General features: G+C 31.8%; 3 protein-coding genes across 4 annotated transcripts; all 3 read left to right on the plus strand.

Moving 5' to 3' along the window:
• Positions 1-277: 277 nt before the first annotated feature.
• LOC100811797 (eukaryotic translation initiation factor 3 subunit F-like) lies at positions 278-3,773 on the plus strand. The gene is given in 6 exon segments (NM_001252809.2): positions 278-557; positions 1,813-1,892; positions 2,290-2,519; positions 2,928-3,049; positions 3,125-3,238; positions 3,414-3,773. Coding segments are annotated over 6 exon segments (870 nt in total). The 5' UTR covers positions 278-323; the 3' UTR covers positions 3,504-3,773.
• Positions 3,774-18,833: 15,060 nt separating this feature from the next.
• Positions 18,834-19,761, plus strand: LOC100791433 (WUSCHEL-related homeobox 5). Of its 2 annotated transcripts, none has more exons than XM_006601892.3 (2): positions 18,834-19,270; positions 19,391-19,761. In XM_006601892.3, the coding sequence occupies exons 1-2, from the start codon at positions 18,952-18,954 to the stop codon at positions 19,597-19,599; spliced, it is 528 nt and encodes a 175-aa protein (XP_006601955.1). In that variant the 5' UTR covers positions 18,834-18,951; the 3' UTR covers positions 19,600-19,761. The 2 variants fall into 2 exon arrangements, with proteins under 2 accessions (XP_006601955.1, XP_003552848.1); XM_003552800.4 differs by having other exon boundaries at positions 18,850-19,270; positions 19,394-19,761.
• A 2,145-nt stretch (positions 19,762-21,906) lies between these two features.
• LOC100815353 (probable 26S proteasome non-ATPase regulatory subunit 7-like) lies at positions 21,907-25,703 on the plus strand. The gene is given in 10 exon segments (NM_001255942.2): positions 21,907-22,216; positions 23,170-23,262; positions 23,356-23,437; positions 23,732-23,828; positions 23,996-24,071; positions 24,231-24,289; positions 24,457-24,579; positions 24,823-24,880; positions 24,965-25,050; positions 25,355-25,703. Coding segments are annotated over 10 exon segments (930 nt in total). The 5' UTR covers positions 21,907-22,029; the 3' UTR covers positions 25,424-25,703.
• Positions 25,704-26,504: the final 801 nt, after the last annotated feature.

Genomic DNA, 26,504 nt, shown 5'->3' on the forward strand with positions numbered 1-26,504 from the left:
CAAACAATAAATATGCATATATATATTGCTGAATAAACAATAAAAATATATTACTGTGTAAGTAATTTTTTTTAATTTTAAAAGAAGACAGCATAATTAAAAGAGCTTCCTTGATTGGGCCTAACGGGCTTAACTTTTGAACTGAGTTTAAAAAAAAAAAGAATTGTGATTGTTGATGAGTCTATTGACCCAAAAAAAAATATTGATAAGCCCATGTGTAAAACCCTAGTATCAGATTAGGGTGCTTGTGTTGTGTTGTTCGCACGCCTTGTTCGGTGAAGTGAGTAGTGAGTGCTGAATCGAATCGAATCGATTCTCCGAACATGGCGGCGAGCGATCGCACAGTGTTGCAATTCTCTTCATCATCTTCTTCTTCTTCGCAGATCTTGTCCGCGAAGGTCCACCCTCTGGTCATCTTCAACATCTGCGATTGCTATGTTCGACGCCCTGACCAAGCCGACCGCGTCATCGGAACCCTACTCGGCTCCGTCCTTCCCGACGGAACCGTCGATATCCGAAATTCCTATGCTGTTCCTCACAACGAGTCTATCGAACAGGTTATTCACTGTCTTTTTTGTTATTAATTATTATTATTATTATTATTATTAATTATAGTAGATTTTTGTTAGCCGCTGTTGTACATATGAGGAATTTAGTTCCACGCCTGGATCCGAGACTAACGATTTTTTTGTCTTCTCTTTTTAATGTGAGTTTTATTTATTTAGTTCATGCTTTGATTTGTAGGATTTGGCTTTATATTTGGGTATATTTTTGCTCCAATTTCTTTCATTCATTTTCTAGGCAATGCGTGACATTTTTCTCATTTTGCCTTTTTTGTTTAGAAGTTTATCCAAATAGTACCTAAGCTTTTATTAATGTTATTTTTATTACTATGCTCTCTGTTTTTGTTAATTGTTGCTTCATCTTGCAAGTTGTAATTGAACAGCAGGTGTGGATGTCACGAACTTTATATTGGAAATTTTGGTGAATTCTACGTTTAGATTGTTAGAAGGGGGAGACGGAACGGAATGAATAGTTGGCATTATTTGGATTTTTTAAAATAGGTGGAATGGAATTGAATTTATTTCATTGTCTCTCAACTAAAATCTAGTACTTATCTTTTTCTATGGGTATGTGATGGCACTAATATAAGTCATAATACTACTATTCCTTATACTTTCCAAACAATGGAATGACATAGTTTTTCTGTTTATCATAAAATATCCAAGTAATGCTATATAATAATTTTATTTCATTCCATCCCATCTCTTTCCTTTCCATTTTACTCATTATTAGATTAGATATTTGAGCAATTGAGGTTACTTTTCCCACATTATATAGAAGTTCTGTTAACATTGTGAAACTTGAAGTGGAAGGAAGTTAGAGGAATGCACATTTCTTATTTATAGCCATATCCTACTAGGTGAAAGTTGGTTTAGGCCTCTTGCAGGAAAAATATTTGTATAGTTTATAACCTTTTGAGCCTATTTATTTCTCTTTGTCAATGAGTTTGGTGATTCCAAGTCAATTATAGAATGAGTGAACCAGATAAATTTCTTCAAGAAAGTGAAAAGTTTGCATTTTAGTATTAGCTTGAAAATTAAGATATTGAGTACTTGTATAGTGGACACTGAATTTAAAGCCGGGAAAAAAGTTGCATAGTTAAAATTTACTTTTTGACTCTATTATTGACCTTTTTCAGTTGTCTTTTTAACTGTCTCTCTTTTGGTTGTAGGGTCTTAAACATCAACTAAAAATTATTCTGTTCTCACTAAAAAGATGTCCTAATATTTTTGCTTATTTTTTCTCCAGGTTGCATTGGATATAGAGTACCACCACAATATGTTAATATCCCACCAAAAAGTGAATCCAAAGGAAATCATAGTAGGATGGTAATTTCAATACTTTTTAAAGGTCTATTTTCCCCAGGTTATTATAATGGTATTCTCAATGAAGTGTTGGCCCAGAAAACTTTTAAATCCATATGGCCTAGGTTAAAAATGTTTACTTTGGTTTCTGAAAGGTTGATCTGTTTGGTATTGTATTTGGGTGGATGGCAATGCAAATTTTCACTCTATATTTTACCTATAAGTGAATTTGGTTTTGTTGCTTCCTTGTGAGAGAGAGAGCTTAAGTTATTAGTGCAAAAATGTACTCGAGAGCTGTTTTATCCTGTATTGTTTCTTCTTTTGTCCCTCCCTCTCTTTATTATAGTCTCATAAGGGTCCCTGTGTTTCTTTCTTGTTTTCTAGGAGAAAAAAGCAATTTTAACTTTGATTATTTTTGTAGGTATTCAACCGGTCTTGGAGTAACTGGTGGTAGTGCATTAATCCACGAGTTTTATTCTCGAGAAGTGCCCAATCCCATACACTTGACTGTTGATACAGGATTTACAAATGGAGCGGGTACGATTAAAGCATACGTGTCTAACAATTTATCTCTTGGAGAACGTCAAATTGCTGCACAGTTTCAAGAAATTCCATTAGATCTTCGTATGGTGGAAGCTGAGCGAATTGGATGTAAGTAATGGTCGGACTTGTCATTTGAATCAACCTCTGTCTTTCCTTTTGTCCACTCTTCTCTCTCTCTCTCTCTCTCTCCCCCCGAACCTTTAATTTTATTTTGTATTTAATATATTTGCTAAAGCTTATGTGCTTGCTTTGGTGAATGCATCTGAAGAGAAAATTGTTTTAAATTTCCCTCTCTTAATCAATTACAAGTATTTCTGAGTTGTATTCTAGAAAAATATTGTCTGATATGGAGTATTTTTAAATTATTTTAGCTGTTAATTAATTATGCAATAGAGTCACACATTGGATTGTGCTGAAAGGATCTAGTCTAATTTTTTATTCTATAATAATGGAACCATAATGTTCTTTATTTTGAATGATTGTAGCTGATTTTTTTGTTTATTCTGGTAATGGCAGTTGATATGCTGAAGGCAACTGCAGTTGACAAAATTCCCTCAGATTTAGAAGGGATGGAAGCATCAATGCAACATCTGCTAGTCTTGATTGATGACATCTACAAATATGTTGACGATGTTGTGGTACGATATTGTTGCCTTCTTTAATCTCTCGCCTTGTCCTCTGAGATTGTATTATTATATAATTTTTCAACACAGGAAGGACGAGTGGCACCAGACAACAAAATCGGGAGATTTATATCAGAAGCTGTAGGTTCCCTTCCCAAATTGTCCCCATCAGTTTTTGATAAGCTTGTGAATGACAGTTTGCAGGTAAGATTATGCTTTGTGTTAGTGGTTTATTACTGGGATTTCTTATTTTGATGAAAATTGTGAAATGAGATGGAACAGATTTTTGTTTCTTATATTTATTGGCTTGTCAGGCAAGTCTTCTCAGCTTGCCGTCCATAGTTTTATTGTGCTGACAGGGGTGTTTCATCCATTTCAGGATCACTTGCTTTTGCTGTATTTATCTAGTATCACAAGAACGCAGCTTAGCTTGGCTGAAAAATTGAACACAGCTGCTCAGATTCTGTGATTCTTCCGCTTGTTTATCGCCGAAGTCAAATTTTTCTGAGTTTCTTTTCTTGTCTTATTTCCAGAAACGTGGAATGTCAGCGTTTTATACTTCACTTTTACTTCGCTTATTTTTTTATTTATGTTTTGTGCTGGTCTTTGCTAGGTAAGTTCACTTATTGTCCAAGGTATGCAGTGTAGCGTTCACTTGTTATTTTTCATGTAATCTGTATTTGAAAGAAAATGAGCAAAAAGCTTTCTCTCCATTATCTATTTATTTCTTATTTATTGAGATTGGATCAAGTTTCAGAAAATTTAACAGTTTCTTTTAGAGGTTAATTAGTCATTTTTTTTATTAAATTTCTGAAATTTGAGACTTTTTCTTAACAAATTTTGACTTCGACTTTCATGTATGAAGATTGTTAGATTGATAATCAATTAGAAAATATTGTGTGATTTTAAAGTATTTGTTGTGAAAGTTAATAATTTTTATTAAATAAAACAATGTTATTGAATAACTATTTTTCCTAGTGTATTTTAATTAAATTCAAAATAGGTTTTATTAAACCCATCTCATTTAAAAGAAGTGAACGTACCTATTTCCTTTTAACCATGATGAATTCTTTGATCATGGTTATTATTCATTAGGTAATTTTTTTGTAATAAAATAATATATAAATTGATATTTATTCAATCACAAATTTAGACTTTCATTTATAATTAAGTGACTTTATCAATATTAATTATATTAAAGATGAATTTTGATTGGTAGATGGTGTAAAAAAATTTACATTCAGTGTATGCCAATTAATTTCTTAAATTCTAAGGTCAAATTGTTCCATTTGAATTTGGGTGGAAAAGATTGAAATTTAATGTTTGTCAACTTTTATGGGAACAAAAGAAACAACATTAAGCTTCATAATCCTAAAAAAAAATAGGCACCGTCAACAAACTTCTATACAAAAAAAAGTTCAATTTCTATATAAAAATAGATTTAATTTATGTGAAGGCTTATAAGATAGGTGTTACAAAAGTCAACAAACTGTTATTAGATCAGAGTGCGCTTAATTTAAATTAAATAGATATTATTATTAAATATAAATATAGTTTGATACAAAAGACACAGTAAATACGATTATGTGTACATGTTTGTCACAATCTAATTAAACATTGTAACAACGACACCAGTGCCTTCCATCTTAACATTCATAGGAGAATCCACATCATATATATTTTTTTTGGTACATTTTGTTTGTTTTTTTTTTTACATGGTCATATTTCATTTAATCACCCACCTGAATAATTGATAGATATCAATAATAAAATATAATTAAATAAACAACTAAGTTTACTGGTAATCTTCAAAAACTAAGATTATTGCTAATTCACGTCTCACTCACTTGATGAGTTTAAGATAAAGTAAATAAATTAAAGAGGAATACAGAAATGATTCTAATAAGTTGTGTCATAGAATAATTGTAATCATTAATCAGTTGTAATCCTTGAAATCAATTAAAGTCCACATTTATATTATTTATTTAAACTATAAAGTAGCATACACCTAAGATGTTATCACAAAACGTTTACATAATTTGGACCCCTTATGTGGTGGATGTGGAGGACAATTGATGTAATTGGGGATACTTTTGTCCAAACATGATTGTATTTCGACTAAATCAATAGATATACATACAATTTCTGTTTCAGCGCCCACTAATGATTGTTTTATGTCCTTGATGAAATATTAAATAAAAATATTAATATTCGATGCTTAAAATATATGGTAAATTTGTAGCATATTATCCAATTATATACTCATATTTTTTTATTTCGTTATTTTTTGTTTTATTAATTGTGCAATTTTACATTAACATTTTTTTTGTTCATATTACTTTCCTTGAAAAGGATTCATTATTTTTTTTATTTGATTAACATTATTTATATCTTCAATTTTTTTTATGTAATTTGATTTATATTCAAGCTAAAATACAATTAAACAATTTTTATATTCAAAACTTTATCCAGTTCTAAATATTCGATTGGCATAAATTTAGTCATAAGACTAATTGAAACAAAAAATACACTACCTTAAAATAACTATTAATAAGTTATTAAAATAATCTCATTTTGATCCTTTTTTTTTTTATAAATATAATATTTTTTTAACAAGAGTATAAAGTATCCTCACTTAAAGACAATACGATTTTAATGATTAGATATGGTAGCAAGTAATTTCTTTAATTTTATACTTTTTAACAAAGAATTCCCCCAATATATTCTAAAATTTACGCATGCACTTTGTTATGGATTAAGGAACATGTACATATGATGGTAGATGTCAAATCTTTGGCTTGGTATCTAATGGCTATCCAATGCAAGCTTGCAATACATTCCATGAACTCGTATCATATATTAAGTGGGTGAACATTTCTCTTTTGCATCTATAAGGGCAAGAGCTCTATTATAGATATTATAATAGCACAAGCACTAGGAGGAGGCAGCCAAGTTATCATATTCTGAGGAGCAACATCTGAAGCTGCTAGAGAGAGCTTTCGGTTATGCAGAAGGCTATCCGTAACAGCATCCACTTGCACAAATGGTAGGTACAAGGGTACTCGTGTTGGAAAATAAACTAATTTCTACACCTCCATATATTATCCACAACGACAGGAAACAATATTGGCCAACTTCTAGCATTAACCATGTCAGAGGATAGCTGATTGCTTAATTATTGCATCCCCTTCAAGCTTCCTGAATTACTCCTTGATTGTTCAATAGTAGATTGACACTTATCTTTCTTAACCCAATTTCAAGGCACACATGTATAGATAAACAGGGTAGATACCTCGTTACTATTGCTAAATTCATCCAAAATAACTCTTCAAGATGGTGAGAAGAGGATGTAATGTCATGAGAATAACATTAGCACCTAGATGAGTTCTATTGTAGAAACATGCACCCTCTTGCTGCAGATACTGATTATTTTCATGACCACCACGGGCTGGCCAATTTGGTTGGTTAATCTTGATAGTTTGGGGCTAAACCACCAGAGAAAAGTATATCAGTGTTTCGCAGTATGGAATAAGCAACAAAGTTATGCATTTATTTTGAAAATTAGCATTAAGAAAATCCTAAATAGTCACGGATAATTTTTCAAGTCACTGATAATTTTTCAAGCATGTGATACTGATTGTTCACAATGAAAAGGTAAAGGAGGGAATATAAGATGCTAATGTCATTTCATTGCTTTTGCCTAAAAGTAGTATGATCTGATTGCAATTAATGTTTCTTCTTGGTTGTCACTTTGATAGTTGTTCTCTCATATTTTGATTGTTTAAACCTTCTCTTACTCTCTAGTTAGGTTCAAATATCTTGAGTTCCATTGATGTTCCTGTCTAATGATAACCGAACTGTTTCCCTTCTGCTGAGGGGTCTTCACACTTGTCCTTTCCTTCTCCTTGATCTGAATGGGGTAGTCCAAGGGATTACCTACAAAAGGTACTCCGACACCCAAGTTAGGATTCAGCTGAGAGCAATGTGTATGCACGATTAATAAAGTATGTAATGCTTGAGAATTGAACAGTGTTTATACATGGGGTTACCTCCTTTTTATACAAACCTTCATGGGTCTTGGACCGTGAGCCTCTATGCAAGAATTATCATCTAGATAATATTTGACTAATGGAGATTAGGTGTCCTAAGTTCCCTCTTTTCCTTAATTAAACCGTCTTGAGTCATCAGGGTTTTAACGATCATATCTGTGGGGGTGGTTAAGGTTTCTTGTGTCGAATAGGTGTTTGATGGGGCCAAATAAGGGTTATTGACCCTGCCGAATAGGGGCTATCGATCCTTCAAAATGCCTATCCGATATAATTGACATTTCCAGCACAACCTCTAATAATGACTTCAAATAAAAATCCTTAAAAACTGCAAGTAGTTTTAATGATTAATGATTTATGACTTCAATAAAAAATTTCTGAAATCCAATAGACATTGACCTGAAAGAAATTCAAAAGAGCACCAGTGTTACATTTACACATTAGAACCAATTTCCCAATTTTATTGAACACACTTTGATTGCTCGGTCATTTGTTAAAGACCCTCTTAGTAATAACTCAGTAATAGCAAACATGTGACAACCACAGTTTGGTTCAAAAGATAATGTAAATGTGCACCACAGTTTGGTTCTACAAAAGAAAATCAATTGTTCTTTGAAAGTATAGATAATATAGAAGTAAACAACACTATCTGAAAGTGGAAAATCTCCTTACAAAGTAAACAAAATAGAAAAACTCAAAAGTGAAATGATTATATATCTAAAAACAAAATCTCTACCTTACAAAAAACGTATCAGGCATCAATAAGCATGGTCATGGTCTTTCTGGCATAACCTTTACTGAACTAATTCGTTCCTCACTTACTCATTAGCAAGTAGTACTGGAGATGTTAATATTAAATGCGGTTACAGGACAATTCAATATTCAATTACAGAAAAGTTTTGCATCCTAAGAACAACCAATGTTTTCTCAATACTAAGTAAACAATACAGAGAAAGGGCACAATTACAGGATCTCTGTATGGATGCTTGCATTAAGAAGTGAATTTACTGCATCTCTCGTCTATGGTCAACTAATTTGAACATGTTTTGTAGTGGTTTGAGTTGTGTGAAGCCTCCGTATAACCACATGTTTATGTCTTTGAGGTAAGGGGCTTCATCCATGCTCACTTCCCAAAATCCTAAAATAGTAAAATATATAAATTTTGAACCATTTTACCTAATTCCATCTCCAGTTCTTGATCTTCAACATACACGTCTTTAATATTTGAAACATTTCCCAATGCCTCAACAGCTTTATCATACCCATCAAGAACTTCTTTCAAATTCATCTCATTCTTAGAGTACTATTCAAACAAACAAAAAAAAATGAGTAAGCAAGAGAACATGTAAATGAGAATGATGTCTAACTGGATTGGTGGAGTGGGGATTATGAAAATAAATATATATATAGATGACTATCATATGAAAATAATCATTTTATGTGAGAATGAGAATGATTAATCTCAAATGTTAAATTAAAATTTTTTAAATTCAAATTAAAACTTTATTTAACTATAGAATCTCTTTAAGATTTATTAAACAGAAAATCAAATATATTAAATATTTAATTTATGATATTCTAAAATATCTTAAATTTATCGTTATGCTGACTACCACTACTGTCATGATTCTACCATAGCTGCCATACCGTCACCGCAACCACCATCAAATGCATCTCCCTCCCACAAAAATATGGCTAATATGTACTGTCCGATTCAATTGCAGAAGCACCTAAATTCTTATGATAAGAGCTGCATAAGGATGATATATATTTCGACTTCTAATCAGAAATGACATATATGGAATCTGAGAACAAATTAACCTGTCTGTAGCTATGATTCCAAGCTTCCTGTAGTCCCTTAAATATGGCAAATAGCTCTACGTACGAGATGCATTATGATATACTCTTCCTGAAAAACCAAGGAGCCAATTGCTACTTCCCTCACGAATTAAGCCTCCAGTTCCAGCTTTGCATTCTTCCCTTGATACATTTCCATTTGTATTCAATGCCACAAAATCCTGCCTTGGGGGGTGCCAGGACACCAACTGAGGCATAGTTAGGAAATAATTGAGTCTCTTACAACTTGGAATGTAGAAATTTGCTCATTGCTGAAAAGCCAGCAACACTACCGAGCCTTTCAGATGTTCCAAGTAGTAGCAAGAAAAAGTTGCTCATTATCTTTCGCTACTCTGAGCTCTGAAGATCCGTATTCGTGCATCTTTGATCAATGAGAACTCCTCATGAATTCCCATCTGATTTAGCCTCCAAACATTTGAAGCAAAGAGACAATTGCGTAGACAGTGAAGCACAAACTCTTCTGCGCCCAATATTGCATCTTGGACAGTTGGATGATGAAATAATATCATGATCACATAAGGTAAGATTCAATGGCAGCGGTCTCGGACCCAGGACAAAAAAAATATGATAAAACAAGTTTAATTTTATCAATTGATTCAACCCAAACCCCTGGTTTATGTTTTTGTGTAATGCTGAAGAATTTAACAGCACCATGGCATCAGTAAAAGAATTCATGATCCTTGTGTCTCAGTCAGTGATAGGAAATGTATCCCTCATTTCCTTGCTGAATTAAACTCCAAAGACCAAGCATGGTAGCCAAAGAAACTTTTAGAAGTTGAAAAGGAGTAAGATTAAGCATGACCAAATCATAAATGTACTGCAATGGGTTGTTCTAGAAACAATACAAAAAGAAAAGGTTAAGGAAAGATGGATGAAATATGTGTTTTGATTCCCTTCTCGTAGCTGGTTTCAGGCAGAATATAATGAAGTTCAAACAAATATACGTTACTCACTAGATTATCAAGTTCCCCTATAAGTTATTTTCTACAAAAAACCAAAAGATCATTCTTACAATTGAAATAGAAAACAGATCAGTTTGCGAATAGATAGATGACAAACCTTCAAAATAAAATTATAAAGCAATATTCATATTATCAAATAGTTTTTAAATTTTTCATATACTTAGTAATAATGCATAGTTGACAAATCACTTTTTATGCGTACAAGGTAAAATCCTAATAACCACAGTCATAAACCTCTTGGGTGAAAACAAGAAAAACAGTTAACTATTTATTCCTCCACCAATCAGAAAAAGGCTTTCTTATAAATTATTATATCAAAGAAATACATTTCTCCTTCTCCTCAATCACATGGGTACTTACATGAAACCTGGCTATTTCACCGTCTTTTTTCTGAAGAATATTTCGTCCTTCTTTCCGACTCCAATAGGTTCGCCAATGAAAGCCAAAGGTCCAACAATGAAGAATTTAGTCCATGATTCCTTCACACCAAGTTCACCCAAAATTAATGTGTAACAAATATTTGTATCTGCATAATTTGATATCAAAACAATGGACTCATTTAACAACACCAATTGTCTCCTCACCACATGAAAATCAAAACTATCATACATGTGTGAGGGTATGTCTAAAGGAAAATGTGTTGGAAAGAACACCTCATTGCTCAAGTCAAACGACACCAAGCATTCTTCATCCTTATCTTCATTATTTTCACCCAACCAATGACACATTCCATCCAAGTATAATCAGTCATTATCAACACAATGATATAGCATATGGACATCAAGTTTCTTTCAAGAGTTATTTCTTAGGTTATATATATCTCCCATAAGGAGTCATTGCAGGGTACCGATCTCATTTTGGATAAAATGTACTTGCCTAATAATCACCTTATAGTCATCTCTACCACGCATATAACCAAATCCATCAAGAACAATGTGAGGGTCCTCGTTAGGTGGTACAAATTCAACTAGGTTGGAGGAATGACCTTGAAATCCCCGGTAGTTAGGTTCCACAATACAATTTTGTTAGGCACTTGAAAAAGATCGACAAAGAATTCCAATAACACTAGTAGACCCCTTAATAAGAAAAGCAGGGTCATCCTCTTGAAATGGATTTGGCCAGTCTATTTTGATAATGCTATTTTAAACCTTTCACCGGAGAGAGAAAACAAGGAGGAATTAAAACCCGATAGGATAGACGACATAGTCGGACGCCTAAGGAGAGACAATACGTCGCAATAAGAATGATTATTAGATATGAAATTGTTGTGGAACATGCTCATGAAATAAAGGTTTTGAAATACGAGGGTCCATAATTTGTGTACACATCCAAATTTCTTCAAAGATTTCGAAGGTAGCTTGGACAGAATGAAGAATGTAAGATCATAAGGTATGTGATTCCTAAGTTTTTCGCTCGTTGCACCCATAGATTTTTTTTCTCCGTCTCCACTTGCAATGGTAACCTAGTGGGAAACAAGAGATCATGAGAGCAGAAGGAAGCACATTCCTCTTCTTTGGTAGTCTCACCATCCGCCATTGCAATTGCAATACCAAGCAACGAGAGAAAATAAATCAATTCAACAAGAGCGCGGGTAACGAGGGTTTACTTTGGGAGAAAAGAAAACAGGTCGTTTCACTGTTTGTTTGTTTGTGAGAAAATGAGAGTTTTATATTCTTTACGTCAAGAAGTATACGGCTGATACGAAGAGGCCACGTCCAACATTACGTTTCAGTTTTCACGCTTGCCCTAATTCCTATTCCTATCCCAGCATTTGGACTTATATGGCCGATTCAAATGGGAAATATTTTATTTGACGTCTGCAATAGGATAAAAAAGAATCAATTTAATCCTTAAAATTAATATTATTAGTCAATTTAATCTTTGAATTTTATTTTATTCTATAAATAAATTAATTTAACTTCGGACCACTTTAATATTTGTTTTTCTTAATTTGATCCTTAAAATTCACATTACTAATTAATTTATTTGGTTTCTAAATTTCACAATTATCATCATTGTAGTATTGGATTTAACTTAACAATTACTATCAATCAATATATTTGGTCTTTCACCCAAAACAAATCAATTTGGCCTCATATATTAAGGATGAAATGTACTAAAGTCAAGGATCAAATACAATTCCCTAAAAAAAAAAAAGAACCAAATACAATTATATGCACTAAAAAATTATAAAACAAAATAAAATTAGAGATCAATATGATAGTTCTTATTTTATGCTAATGGTAAGAATTTAAAAATTAATATTCACAATTGTAATATATAAAATATAGTATTTAATTATTATTGCAACAATAAAATAAAAAAAGAGTTAGAATGATTATTTGATCCTCCATGTTCACTGTAACCACTATTTTTTTTTACTGAGATATGTTTATGGTATTTCATTGATAATCAATTGTTCAATACATGAAGGGACATGATAGAAAATAGAGAGACAAGGAAAAGATGTGGCTGCCCTAGAAAGGTAGTGAACAACACCTAGACAAAATGTTTGATTATTTTGAGCCAGTCCTGAAAGAACATATCTCCATGCTGCACCACAATCTGATTTGTGCGTTGCCTGTCGTTTCTTCTCCGCCATACGCTCCACAGCATCATGGCAATCCTCCGTTGCTGCTCTTTATCAACAGAATTCATCAACTGGAAAAATAGTTGAGTAAAATCCTCCATATGAAATATGAGTTCCTCAATTTTCTGACGAAGGGATCGGATAAAAGATCCCAACATGCAAAGTGCATGTTTTTTAGTTCATTTCTCATTTTCATTTCTTCAAACTATATATACCTGTGTAAGTGTTTAGGCCAGATTACTTGGACTCGTTCGTGAAGATAAGCAAGTTGTTGATATCTTAGCAAAATTTGGTTTAAATCTTCAAAACTTAAGACGTATACTGTTCAGGATATTATTTCACATGCCTTAAGGGAGAATTTTGCTTGTACTCTAGTTTTCCTAGAGATTACTAGTTCAATTTTATATCTATCATTATTAAAAAAAAAAAAAAAAAGTCCTGTTTTTCGAGTTTGGATGGTATTTTGACTATGGCAAATAGGCATTGGATGGTTAATTAACTTGTGTTTTTCACTCACAGTCTGTCTCTAGACTTGGTTGGGTCTTTATCTTTACATTTTGGATTCACCTCCTCTGCTTGAGATGCAGGACTAACATATATGCCTTAAAAATGTATTTAGTTAGCAACTATCATTATTCATAATAAGTATCTTGGCTATCTATGGAGGATATCATATTTGGCAGGCACGAGTATATACAATGACCATTTAATAATGTGTTAGCTCACTGTTGGTTATGTCCATAATGATACATGGAGTAGGTGTTTACCAAGTTTTACTTTCGGGTATAAGATAATCATGAATAAAGTTATAACTAACGAATTTCAATAACCTAATCAATTATTTTTATTTTTTAAAAAAATAACCTAATTATTTTTCTATGCATAAGGATAAAAGTGTTACGTCAAAGTAGAACTAAAAACAAATTAAACCAATTAACTTAGAATTAGGCATAAAAATGGGATGCCTTGGTGACGAGTTTAACACTTCTTGTTTTTATATATCTTTGTAAATGGCGACGTGTTTAAAATTTTAATACATATTCTTATCCGCGTTGAGATTTATTGGATATTTGTGGGTAACCATCATGTCATTTTTTATAATTTTAATTAACTTATATGTTTTTAAATAAATTATATATTAAGTTAATAATTATATTTTAATTCAAATAATATATAAAAATAAATAACAAATAAATTAAAGATAAAAAATTAAGAATTAAATTATATTTTCAATTTTGAAGTATAATTTTTAATTTATTATTTAATTATTATTATAAAAATTATAACAATATTATAGTTAAATGTATATCTATGTTACGACAAAAAAAAATCTAAAAAAAATATAACAGTAACAAGTATGGATATGGGTACACAGATATCCCAATTTTGAGTGAAAAAAAAATCAAATAATACCCATTCTCCGGTCAAAGCAAACATTATTCATTAAAGTCATTATCCATTAAAGTGAAGACGGATTTAGCCGTACGCACGGATTTGGGGTTCTTGTCCATGCCTACTTGGAATTACTAAAGAAAACAGTCTCTTTTCTATTATCATTATATGCATTATTTTATTTTTGTATTTATCATTCATATTTTTATTGTAATTTGTAAATTCGAATTCCCAAAAATTCTTTCTTTTTTAAAAATTAATTAACATTATCACTAGACATTTATTTTCTTTATGATGGAAATATGTTTTTAAAAGAAACATCAATAGTTACAAAAAAATAATACAAAATATTTCTCTATCTTTAATATTTTTTTATTAAAATTATCTATATATTTAAATGATATACAAATGAAAATATATTTATAAAGATAATATTGTGCTAAAACAAATGTTTATATAAATTAAAAGGATATAAGACATGTATAAATATAAAATTATTTGACTATATAAATATTCACAATTATTTTATATATCTTTTACATATTTATATACACACTTATACATACATATAAAAAATAATTTATAAAAATAAAATATATTAAAATTATAATAATATATAAATTAAAGTTGTAAATAAAATCAACACCCGTACACTTGTTATTACGCTAGTAAGAAATAAAAAAATATTTGTAAACCTTATTATAACAAAGATAAGACTATTTTAGTTTGGTTTAAATATGTAATTTTAGTCTTTTATTTTAAAATAATGATATTTAGTCTTTTTATTTTAAAATAATGATATTTAGTCTTTTTATTTTTAAATTATATAATTTTAGTTTTCCTATTTTAAAATAAAGATATTTAATCCTTTAATTTCGTAAAATCTGTAATTTTAATTTTTTTTTATCAAATTTAAAAATCGTTGATGAATAAGAAATTAACATGATATGTGAGAAGTATAAAAATTGAAGATTTTATAAAAATAAAAGATTAAATGTCTCTATTTTAAAATATAAGACTAAAATTACTGATTTTAAAAAATAAAAAAATTAAATAAATTTATTTTAGAATAAAGAAATTAAAATTGTAAATTTTAAAAAATAAAACTAAAATTACATTTAATCCTTTTTATGTGCATGTTTCATGCATGTTTGGACGAAAGACATGTAACTGTTTGCTTGACGTTTTGGGGAAACTGTTTTAAGTTGGAAAGAAGACAATATGTAACAAATTAGCAATCCGTGTTCGTTCAGTGTCTGCATTGCTAATTTAGGATTTCTTTCGTTTCATCCGTCTGAAATGATCTGTTAAGGTTTACAAAGTCAATCATTATACCTGGCTGGACTGATTTCGCTTCAGTGAAATTAATTAAATTGTCTTTGTGAAATGCTGATTTTGAATCAATATTGGCCAATGTCTCCCTCGAGTCTTTATTTTTATTTCCTTTAAAGGAGTAAAATCTCAATGCACCTGATCAACATTTTGCTCGGTGTCACAGTCACTGTCATCAACAGTTACATAGATTGGAGAATCCCCAGTTAGAATTTTTAATCTTCATTTCACAATTATTTGGTCGGAAAAATTCAAACAAGCGACTAGGGTAGTGAGGGCATGTAGTTTCTCTTCCGGGATTTTTAGGACTGCATACTCAGCACTCATGGGATTTCTCTTCAGCAATAAGGGATGTCTGCACTATTCACATGCATAATTGCAAATGACTGTTTTCTTCTATATGTATTGATTCTCGGGAATTGTCCGCATTCTCTTCCAAAGCAATAACTATAATTTTTTGGTAAGAATTTTTACAAACTAGCTAAGTTTTGAATCAACGGTCTCCATAAAAAACAAGTAATACCAATTTGTATTTGTGTCTACATTCATATTAGTATTCTAATATGAATAGATATGATTGACTACAAAATGTGTGGTTCAATATACGTGAGGTTGTTTTATTTTAGTATGTGGTCTTGATTTGAATCCTTCAATAGAAAATACATATGATTTATATATATAAAAAAATTGAATATGATTGTATGTTTGAAAACTCATTAAAAACACGCTTAAAATGTCCAAGTAATTATAACTACAAGTTTATTAATACATTTGTACATGGAATGTGAAGCTAAACACAGTAGAATGTTTTGCCTAACGCGGTTAATTAGCTGCTGTACCACTGACTTGAAGGAATGTCCACATCATAATGATTTTTTTATTGTACTTGTGTCTAATAAAATAGAGAACTGCAAATGCATATTTTAATTTGAGAAAGAAATTATGCAAATGTGAGTTGTTAGTGCATGGCAAGTGCCAAGGTTTTGCATTGATTGGCAGGAAGTGGTTCTAGAAAGGCAGTGGCAAAAGTAGTGGAGACAAGAAAGTATAAAAGACACGGTTGATACGAAGAAGCCGCGTCCAACATTACGTTTCACGCTTGCCCTAAATATATAAGATTTGATCATGACTAATAAATCAAATTTTATTAGCAACCGGACTTTAATATTCTCCTCACGAATGCATGTAGCATTACAGCCTTTATTTGACCACCTATGGATTGTATATATGTACTATTTTTTTCTTAGGGAGGGGGCATGGCGTACTTTTTTCTCATTCTGATTTCTCTTTTGGGATCTTGGACTGATAGAAAAAGACAGAGTAAAAAGCACTTCTACCCATCTTCATTTTACCTTCCAAAGTCTTCCTACTCATCTTATATATATAGCATTTGATTCAAAATTCAAAAAACTTAAGTACGTTATTAATTTGAACTGGGCGTTTGATTGATTCTGTTGATTTCCAAATGAAAAAATTCATTTTATGGGTCAAATAACTGAAGCATATTTTCTTCATGAAAGCCTCACAGATGTACCACCCTTCAAGTTTATTAATATCGTAGTTACCAAATGCAACCCTCTTAATTGCTGTGTGGCTGACTCGCGGAAAGACTTCTTAGCTGCTCGATGAGTGATGTTTGTGTATGACAAATGACTAGCTGCCTAACATTTAAAGTTAGGTTAACAGCATCAGTCCAAATTTCCTAGAAGTTAGGGTAGGCAAGCCCTTGTTGCCAAGTATGAACAGACAAAATGACACTCGTGAATTGTAGAACATCCTTGGGAATTGTAGCAAGAGCTCAAAGAAAGTGCCCTCTGTCCTTTCTTCACTACCAAAAACTAGTAGTATTGCATATTGTTTATTTATTTATTTATGCATTCTATGATCATATTACGCGGAACAAATAGAAATAGAGTAAAGTGGAGCTCATATTTACGGTATATATGTTTGAATTTTCGACACAAATATGTTTGAGAATAAAATAAATCAAATTTTGTTTGGTTATTTCTTAAAAATATATTTGAAAATAAAATTTTATTTGAAAATTCAGTTTCAAATAAGTAACATTATTGTATCTTAAACAACATTATCTCTGAAAGTGTATACATGTCAGAAACTAATTTTGTTTAAATAATAAGTAATTCTTATATATTTATTTATTGTTTTATCTTTTTCATGTATACCTTAAAAATGTTCTTTTAAGGTTAAAGGAAACAATTTTTAATGTTCTATTTGTGATGTTGCGGTAAAAAAAATGTTCGATTTGTGATGCAAATTAAAAGACACGATTGTATATATTTCATAACTCATGGATAAATACTTAAAGAACTCATAATCATATTCATTTCTTAAGTACATATTTTACTCATAAATATCAAACTTTAAATTCACAATTTCACGCGTCCTTTTTTTTCCCTTTATCTATAGGTTCATTTCTTTCCTTCCACATGAATACCAGCAAAATGGAGGAGTATCCGGACGCAGTGACACTCCGCTATTATTATCTATTGCATATTTGCATTGAGATGTCTTATCAATCTGGAAGGCTTTTCAATTCAAATCTTAGGTCACACAGAAGGACATATTTATTGGGCAAATCATAGTATTTCAATCTTCACCACGTGTTTCACTCAGCCCCAGACTTAAAAGCTACAATTCTAATACATCATAGCCGATTAAGCTAGACCAGAAGAAGAAGAAGAAGAGATAGGTTTGAGCTCCTATTCAAAGGACAATTGCCAAAGACAAGAGAAAGTGACATAAGAAAAGCCGAGTTACTCTCCTTTTTGTAGGTCATGAATTGTCCCTCTAAAATCTCTCAATTGGGTGGCTTTGTTGTCTCTAGTCTATGTTCCCACATCTTAAATAGTTTTCCATGAAAACTAGTCAACCTAACTCAGTATCTCTGTCAGTCTTTATTGTGATCACAATAGTCCAAAAGAGATCAAACAATGTGCAACTTTGACTTTCACTTCCCTTGCCACTCCTTCAGAATTAAATATACAACTACTTTAAACCATTCTTTATGAACTTTAGCAGACAACCACTTCTTTTGAAAACAAAATTTGGCTTAACTCACACGTCTTCATGGGAACTGGATTTATCTGGTAAGTATCATTGGTGAAACATAAAGCATTAAAAATTACACAAAGATACATAACAACCACTTTATACATATAAAATATATAGTATAATAGTGCACAATTTAGCAACAAGTGCATACTTTACTGAAAAACCCATTGTGTTGTGTCTTAATGGATGAGCATGAGAAATAAAATAAAAAAAGTTTAATTATGTTCCTATAACATAAACTGCATACTAGTGTATAGTTTAACCACTATTAATGAAACTTACATGTTGTCTGCCCCCGGACCAAAACGTTGAATAGTGGCTGCTTTTACGCATGTCTTTATCTTTTCTATTTCTTTATTATAGCTCAAAAAACCATGCTAAATTAATCAAACCGCATAGACTATTGTTCAATGTTCATTAATCTTACATTTCCTAAATTCAAAGAAGACAGAAAGATGAATTATAAACATAAAGGGGTGATCTGTGATGCCCCAAAAGCAATACAAAAAAACCAATAGGAAAAGGACAAAGATTTTGGTAGTAGATTATTGAGTTAAGTTATTATAAATGGACACGGACTGAGATCTTTATGGTTCAGAAGCTCAGAGCTAAAGTTTTCAGTTCTGAGGCACAGAATCATTGAGAGACTTCTGGAAGTGAAATATTATGGAAGAGGGCATGTCAGAGTTTTGTATTAGAGGTGGTAACAGTGGCAGTGCCACTGGCACCAAGTGTGGGCGATGGAATCCCACTACTGAACAGGTTAAGGTTCTGACTGATCTTTTCAGTTCTGGACTCCGCACCCCTAGCACTGATCAGATTCAAAAGATCTCTAATCAGCTTAGTTTTTATGGTAAGATTGAGAGCAAGAACGTGTTCTATTGGTTTCAGAACCATAAGGCTAGGGAGAGACAAAAGCGTCGCAAGGTTGATAACGATGTGATTCGTAGTGAAAACTCTATCTCCATCAATTCTTTTACACAAAGTAAGTAACCATATCAGATTCATATATATGTATTACTGCAATCTTTTTCAAACACCAAAATATAACACAACTAGCATGGTTGGTCTAATTAATATGTTAATTTTAATTTGTTTCTTTTAGCAGATTTTACTCAGCTATATCAGGTTTCTGAGCCCGAGAGGGTGATGGAGACTCTTCAGCTCTTCCCCTTGAACTCCTTTGGTGAATCAGAATCAAAGAATATGAGGGTCCATGCAAGTGATCAATGCAGGGATAACACTATGTTTTCATACACAGTTGGGGAACAAATGGATCATCCACCATTAGATCTTCGCTTGAGTTTTATGTGAAACATGGGAATCTTTTAGGGGTGGTGGTTAGAGAAGGGGAGGATATGTTTTAATAAATACATTCTTGTTAGGTTTTAGCATAAAGAAAATATATTATGGAAAGTTAAAAAAATATTGTGTATCTTGGTATTACTAATATTTACCTAGTGTTTTTTAGTTAAATATTGGAAATGCTTGGACATTCTTCTCTGCATGCTCGTTCATGTTGTTCTTTTTTTTTTTTTTTCTGAGTATACTCTGTTGGATTATCCTTAGATATTTTAAATTCTTGGGATTCTAATTACTCGCATCCTCATGAGATGTCACCTTGGAATGCTTAAAGGATACCAATAATACTTTTACAATACGGTTACAAATGAGAGTCATGCGTCGGGTCTGCTTCCATCTTTGAATATCATGAATCATATACACACAAATATGTGTAATATATATGGTACGGAATCTAACCATGTTGGGAATGTCATTCATCCTTATCATCTAAAACTAATTCAAATTATTGTTTAAGATGGACTAAGATAATTTCAAAAGACCAGTGGTATGTATATATATCGCTCTGATTCACATGCAAAGGCAAACCAAATAAAAAATTACTTGATCATAAACATAATTTCTGTGGTAAGAGCATGGTAAAGTTAATCATTATATAGAGGACCTAGATATATGGCCAACCTTGAATTATAAGGCAAACAAAAATCTTCATTTTGCATTACTCTTTTCACACTCCCTCTTTACATCCCTGTCAAATGTAGCAAAACTCACATCCTAATCAGCGACTTCAATTTATAGTGATTTCTAATTAATAAACTGTTCCCATTTTTTTTAGTAAGTATGTTTAAAGCATTAATTAGCAAAACTCGAAACAAAATGATATAATGTGAAAGAGAGATTTTTAAAAAAAAATATATTTTAAGGGATGTAAAGATAGGCGGAAAAAAATGTGAAATAATCGGAATTGAATGACGAATAGGGTTGTTGTTTGAATGTATGTTTGACTGTTTGAGTAGATGGCAACAGCTAAAGAAAATTATAAAAGAAAGATGCAAGAGACTTTGCAAAATACAATAACAAAGTATAGACATAGCTATCATAAGTAGCTTCGTAAATAAAGTAGTAACTAACTTTTAACTAGCAAAAATGCCTGCCACTCTTTTACCAAGCTTTACTGCAGAGAGATATACGACTCTAGGTCACTGGGGGATAATTTAACTTGTCAAACTACATTAACAATATTAATTTGAGTATTTGACTAAAAATTCTCCTAAGAATACCACTTAAAATATTTAAAGTGAGCAACTTTTGTTGAAGACTGTAATATTTAAAGTTATAAATAAAATTTTATGGTAATTCCTAATAAAAAAAAACTATTTAATCACTCCTTCATTCTTACCCGTAGAGTAATGGATGACTGAAGATGATATCATTTAGTAATTGCAAAAAGCAACAAATTAGTTACCCCCGTAATCATATTTTTGGTATATATTATTTAAATTAAATTATGCACCTCAAAATAATTTAATTATTTTAATTTCAAATACTCTTTATTATCTTAATAATCATAATTAGTATTTTTCATTTAGTTAGTCTCAGAAAGAATTTAAAATATGTTTAAACCTCTTTTTTATATATACTAGTGCAAAAAAGACACTTTGTACCTAGTCTTGGAAGTTAACTATATATACATTATAACTTGTTTTGAAATATGTAATTATTGGTGTAAGTTAAAATAAAATGTTGTAGTGCTTTACAATGCTTGAGAGTAAAAATGTTTAGAAGGAAGATAACACCAAATAAGATTATTTTCATTATTATTTATATATTTTATATATATTATTAGTTAAAAAAACAGACACTCTGTGCTTGTGCCTTAACTGTCTATTTTTTTTAGTTAAATGTAGTTGTAATAATTGTCCTATTAAAAATTTATTAGACACTGGCTATTTGTGATTATGAGTGATTTTTAAAAATGATTAAAAGATAAATTATGAATAACAAATGTGTATATTAGATTGGGTAATTAAATAATTATAGATTATAGAGAGAAATTTCATATTTTGGGCCTATAGATCGTCTCGGTCAACTATTGGTCAGCCCACATCAAACTGTTAATTTTTTAAAACCAAATTACTAAAATAATTTTAAACCTAAATTTGATAAATGTAGATCATATTTATTTTGGGCTAATTAGATGGCCCCATTATTTTTTGCCACAGGCCCAAATTGCTTGGGCAGAAAAAAGTGTGCTTGGGGACAAAAACTTCGAGGCATTTAAAGAAGAATATAAAAGCAGGGGTGTGTGGAAAGTGTGGTACTGTTGTTTGAGTCCAACAAGAAAGAGAAAAGAGGAAGAGGAGACGCAGAGTGGGGAGGAAGAAACGAATTTGAAGAAGTTGTTGTTGTGAGAAAGAGGGAAATCGGAGTTTGGGAATTGCAATGGATGTGATAAAGACGCAGCAAATCTCTTCTCGACCAATCGAGAAAGTGGTGGTTCATCCTCTCGTGCTTCTCAGCATCGTCGACAACTACAACAGAGTCGCCAAAGACACTCGCAAGCGCGTCGTCGGCGTCTTGCTCGGCTCCTCCTTCAAAGGCACCGTCGACGTTACCAACAGCTACGCCGGTACGGATCTGATCTCTCTCTCTTTTTTCTTTCTCCAATACTTAGGGCATTTTTATTCCCTTTTCCCTTTTTGTTTTTCTCTCTCTCTAAAATTAGATCTATTAGTTGAACATCAGTTTCGTTTGGTGTGCTCGAAAAGCTTTTTCGAAGAGAAGCTTAAAATACCACGTCACATTGAGTTAGGTTAACTTGTTCGATTAAATTTCTAAGGCTTAAAACAAGCTGAGCTGACTTTGAAAATCCGAGCTATCCAATTGAGATACCAACTGATGGTTTGATACTTCTACATCAAATTTTTGAAGTGCAAATTTAACAACGTATATTGGTTAGTTAATGAGCTTATAATCAATTTCATTTTAATAGTAATATGCCACCAGCATAACATTGACATGAAAAATTGGCAACTGTTTTCGGGTTTAAGCATGAGGCTGATAGATAGCGTTCTTCGCCAAGTTCTTCCTTAGCTCCAACCGCCATGGACTCTGCGTCTCCTAGGCTTACACCCAAACCTACATTCCCGCACATGCTATGGCTTAATGCAAATCTTAGTTCTGAGGATTTGTGCCCTATCTTTAACCAGATATAGTAGAGTAGCTTTTTGTTAAGTGCGACGTTTACCATCTTAGCTTTGTTATGTGCTAGAAGCCTTCATGTGAAGAGATTATTAGGACTTTCTCAAAATTTTAATAATAATGGAATTACCCCTTGCAGACAGCTTTGGGAAAAGTTGTGAATTGTTAAATTAACATTGATTGTTATCTGTTATGTATAACAGATGATTGAATATTGAAGTTTCCCGTGGCACTAGTTGCTTCATTGTTATGTTTACTATGTTGGATTTCCAATTTGAATGCATAAGATTGTTACTTCCAAAATGAATTTTTGAGATGTTTCAATGTGCAATTTGACAGTGAATTGTCTGTCTCTCACTACTTGGTTATCTAATTTGACAGTGCCCTTTGAAGAAGATGACAAGGATCCTAGCATCTGGTTTCTTGACCACAATTACCATGAATCGATGTTTTCCATGTTTAAAAGAATAAATGGTATGAGTAGGAAATTTTTTCCTTTTCTTGTATGTCTCTTTTAATTGAATATCTCTGATCTAATTGAACATGGGTTTTTCTTTTGGTTTACAGCAAAGGAGCATGTTGTGGGGTGGTATAGCACTGGTCCAAAGCTGCGTGAAAATGACCTTGACATTCATGGCTTATTTAATGAGTATGTTTGTTGCTCCAAATTTCTCTGTATAATGATTTTTAATTGCTGTGTGTACTGTGTATTCTTCACTTTATTTGAGCATTAATATTTCACACTTTTGCTGAAAAATAATATAGTGGTTTGGCTTGGCAAATTCTTTATCCTCGTCAATATAGTTGTCATAAATTGATTGAAACTTCATACTAGGTGTTACTCTTATTCTCTTTGCCTCTTTATGTCTTTAACATTTTCATCTGTAGTTTTGTGTACCTGATCAATCTTTATCCATATTAATCAAGCTTAAAACTGTTGCAGCTATGTTCCAAATCCTGTCTTGGTTATAATTGATGTTGAACCTAAGGAATTGGGAATCCCAACAAAAGCATATTATGCTGTTGAAGAGGTTAAAGAGGTACAAATTAAGTCCTTCATATCTTTGATAGAATTCTTATATTTCTGTTCTTGCTGTTATTTTGCAAAAGTAATCCTGCTGCATGTGATAGTGGGAGGGGAGCTAGTGTTTGCTCAACACTAAATTAGTATTCAAAGGAACTGACATATAGTTTATTCTGTGTACAGAATGCCACTCAAAAAAGTCAAAAGGTGTTTGTGCATGTGCCATCAGAGATTGCTGCTCATGAAGTTGAGGAAATAGGTATTTCATGCCATTCAATGTAAAACTGATGTTTTTCTTCTTATGTTTTGTTTATATTTTGTTTGATTCAAAATTTCTATATGAAAATTCTGAATTTTATCCATACAATTGTGTAACCAGTTTCTCCTGTTTTTTTTAATTCTTCTTACCTTTGTGCAGGAGTGGAACACTTGCTTAGAGATGTGAAGGATACAACCATTAGCACCCTTGCCACAGAGGTTTCATTTGTCCCTTTTAACTTATAACTTATCCTTATTAATTCCTTTCCCTTTGTACTCTTTAGTCTTGTTACTTTTCTATTTTATGTTTTTTCTCTGTAATACTTTTGTGATTCTTTTAAGCAAATGAACTGATGCTGAGAATTGACAATGCTATTTTTACATAGGTAAGTGCAAAACTCACAGCCTTGAAGGGTTTGGATGCAAGACTTAAAGAGATCAGGGGTTACCTTGACCTTGTTATTGATGGAAAGCTTCCATTAAACCATGAGATCCTGTACCATCTGCAGGTTTGTTTCTCATATTCTTGCTTAGTAAATGCTGATTATTTGGCTTTGTTATCAATTGGTTCTTGAATCTTGATTAAGTATTTTCTGCTGGTCCATAATTCTTTAGTATAATTTAGAACCTTTTTGTAACAACCAATAAACCATGTGATGTGACTTTAATGGCTGCTGGGAATAATTGAAGTTTTTTTTTTTTTTGCTTATGCTACATTATTTTTCACCATTTCTTTTCTTGCATGTTTTTAGGACGTGTTTAACCTGCTACCAAATCTCAATGTTGCTGATCTTATCAAGGCTTTTGCAGGTTAAGATTTGTGACTTGTATTATTGAATATCATATTTTTCTAGAATGTCTCTTTTAAATTGTTGATCTTTTGTACATGTGTAGTGAAAACAAATGATATGATGCTGGTAATATACCTCTCATCTCTCATTAGAAGTGTAATTGCACTCCACAACTTGATTAACAACAAGGTGAGATACACTCCCCTAAATTTTGATGCATGTTTGCTGATTTCTTTGTATTTTGGATTTGTTATCATATTATGAAAATAACAGTTTTGTAAGGTTGGAGAAAAAAAATTAATCCATCGTTTGTATATTCAAGTATAGTATAGAGTAAGCTAGGGCACATGATGAACTCATTTTGTGTTTACTCCTAACTGAGTACATGGGTTATATCTTATCATAAATGAGATAAGCTTATCAAGTGAGAGATGTTGCTATTACATTGCCAATTTACTGTGATTCATGTCTTTTAATACTGGAATGATTTCAGATGCTTAACAAGGAACATGAGCGGGCAGAAGATTCGAAATCAGTTACGGTGCCAGGTGCAGCTGCTTAAGTTTTGAGGGGTTGTGATGTTCGGAGCTCTAAATGTCATTTGAGTACATGGATTTGAGATTGTTACACCTTTTCCTATTTCTGCTAGGGTTAGAGTACTTACACCTAACATGGCATAATGATCATTTTATGCTGTTCTGGTGCTTAATGTATTTTACTCTTCAATACTTTGCTCGTTTTCCTTGTTTGGTAGCTTTGGTAACAACCGTTAAAAGAATTCAATATTATATTATAAACAAGTTGAGGATTAAGATATCAGAAATGAATCTTGGCCTGGTAAATTTTGCTGATTTTTACCTAACCCATATCAGATTAGATTAGTTGAATCATCTGCACTGTGTTGAGTCGCAACTTGGGAAGAAATCATATACACGCACGCCACCACGCAATAAGATTGAACTGTCACAGCTAAGGTGGGGGGGAAAAAGGAGGGGCGGTGGGTGGGGGATTGAAAAAGTTAACTAATAATAATTACATGAAGTGCATAAGTTGATAATAATTCATAAACCAAAAGTTAACTAATCACGAACTTTTGGTTGGTGATTATTTTAGTTACGAGAATTTTATGTGAAATGCTCATAATGTTTTGGGAGAAGACTTCAAAAAGTAAAAACCATTCAAACATTTTCATTGCCGTAGAATATGGCTTATTGGATGAGAATATTTTATTAATGTAAATATGCAAAATACTTACCAGTTTACTGATATTTGGGAAGGTTTTATTCGTATGTTAAATAATGATATATTTTATATAAGATGGACAAGTTCTACTCACAAATTAAAGAATAGGCTACGTTTCGTTTTCACTGTCTCCACCCTTCAAACCACGATAGTTTAGTTACTTACCATTGGAATCCAACCTGTATTTGGAATCATCCTAAAATGGTTTAGATCAATCGAATGTGAAAATTACCTTTTCAAGTAATATTATCTTAGACGTGCCATTTTGTATTTTCTTTTTCATTAAATCGCAAGGAATCCAGGAGAAACAGCAATAACTATCCTCTTCCATTTCCTCCAAGCTAGAATTGAGCTGTACGATTATGTTCAGTGATGCCTGATGAAATGTTTGTTGGCACTAA

Source organism: Glycine max, chromosome 18 (genome assembly GCF_000004515.6).
Source record: "Glycine max cultivar Williams 82 chromosome 18, Glycine_max_v4.0, whole genome shotgun sequence".
Taxonomy (NCBI): domain Eukaryota; kingdom Viridiplantae; phylum Streptophyta; class Magnoliopsida; order Fabales; family Fabaceae; genus Glycine; species Glycine max.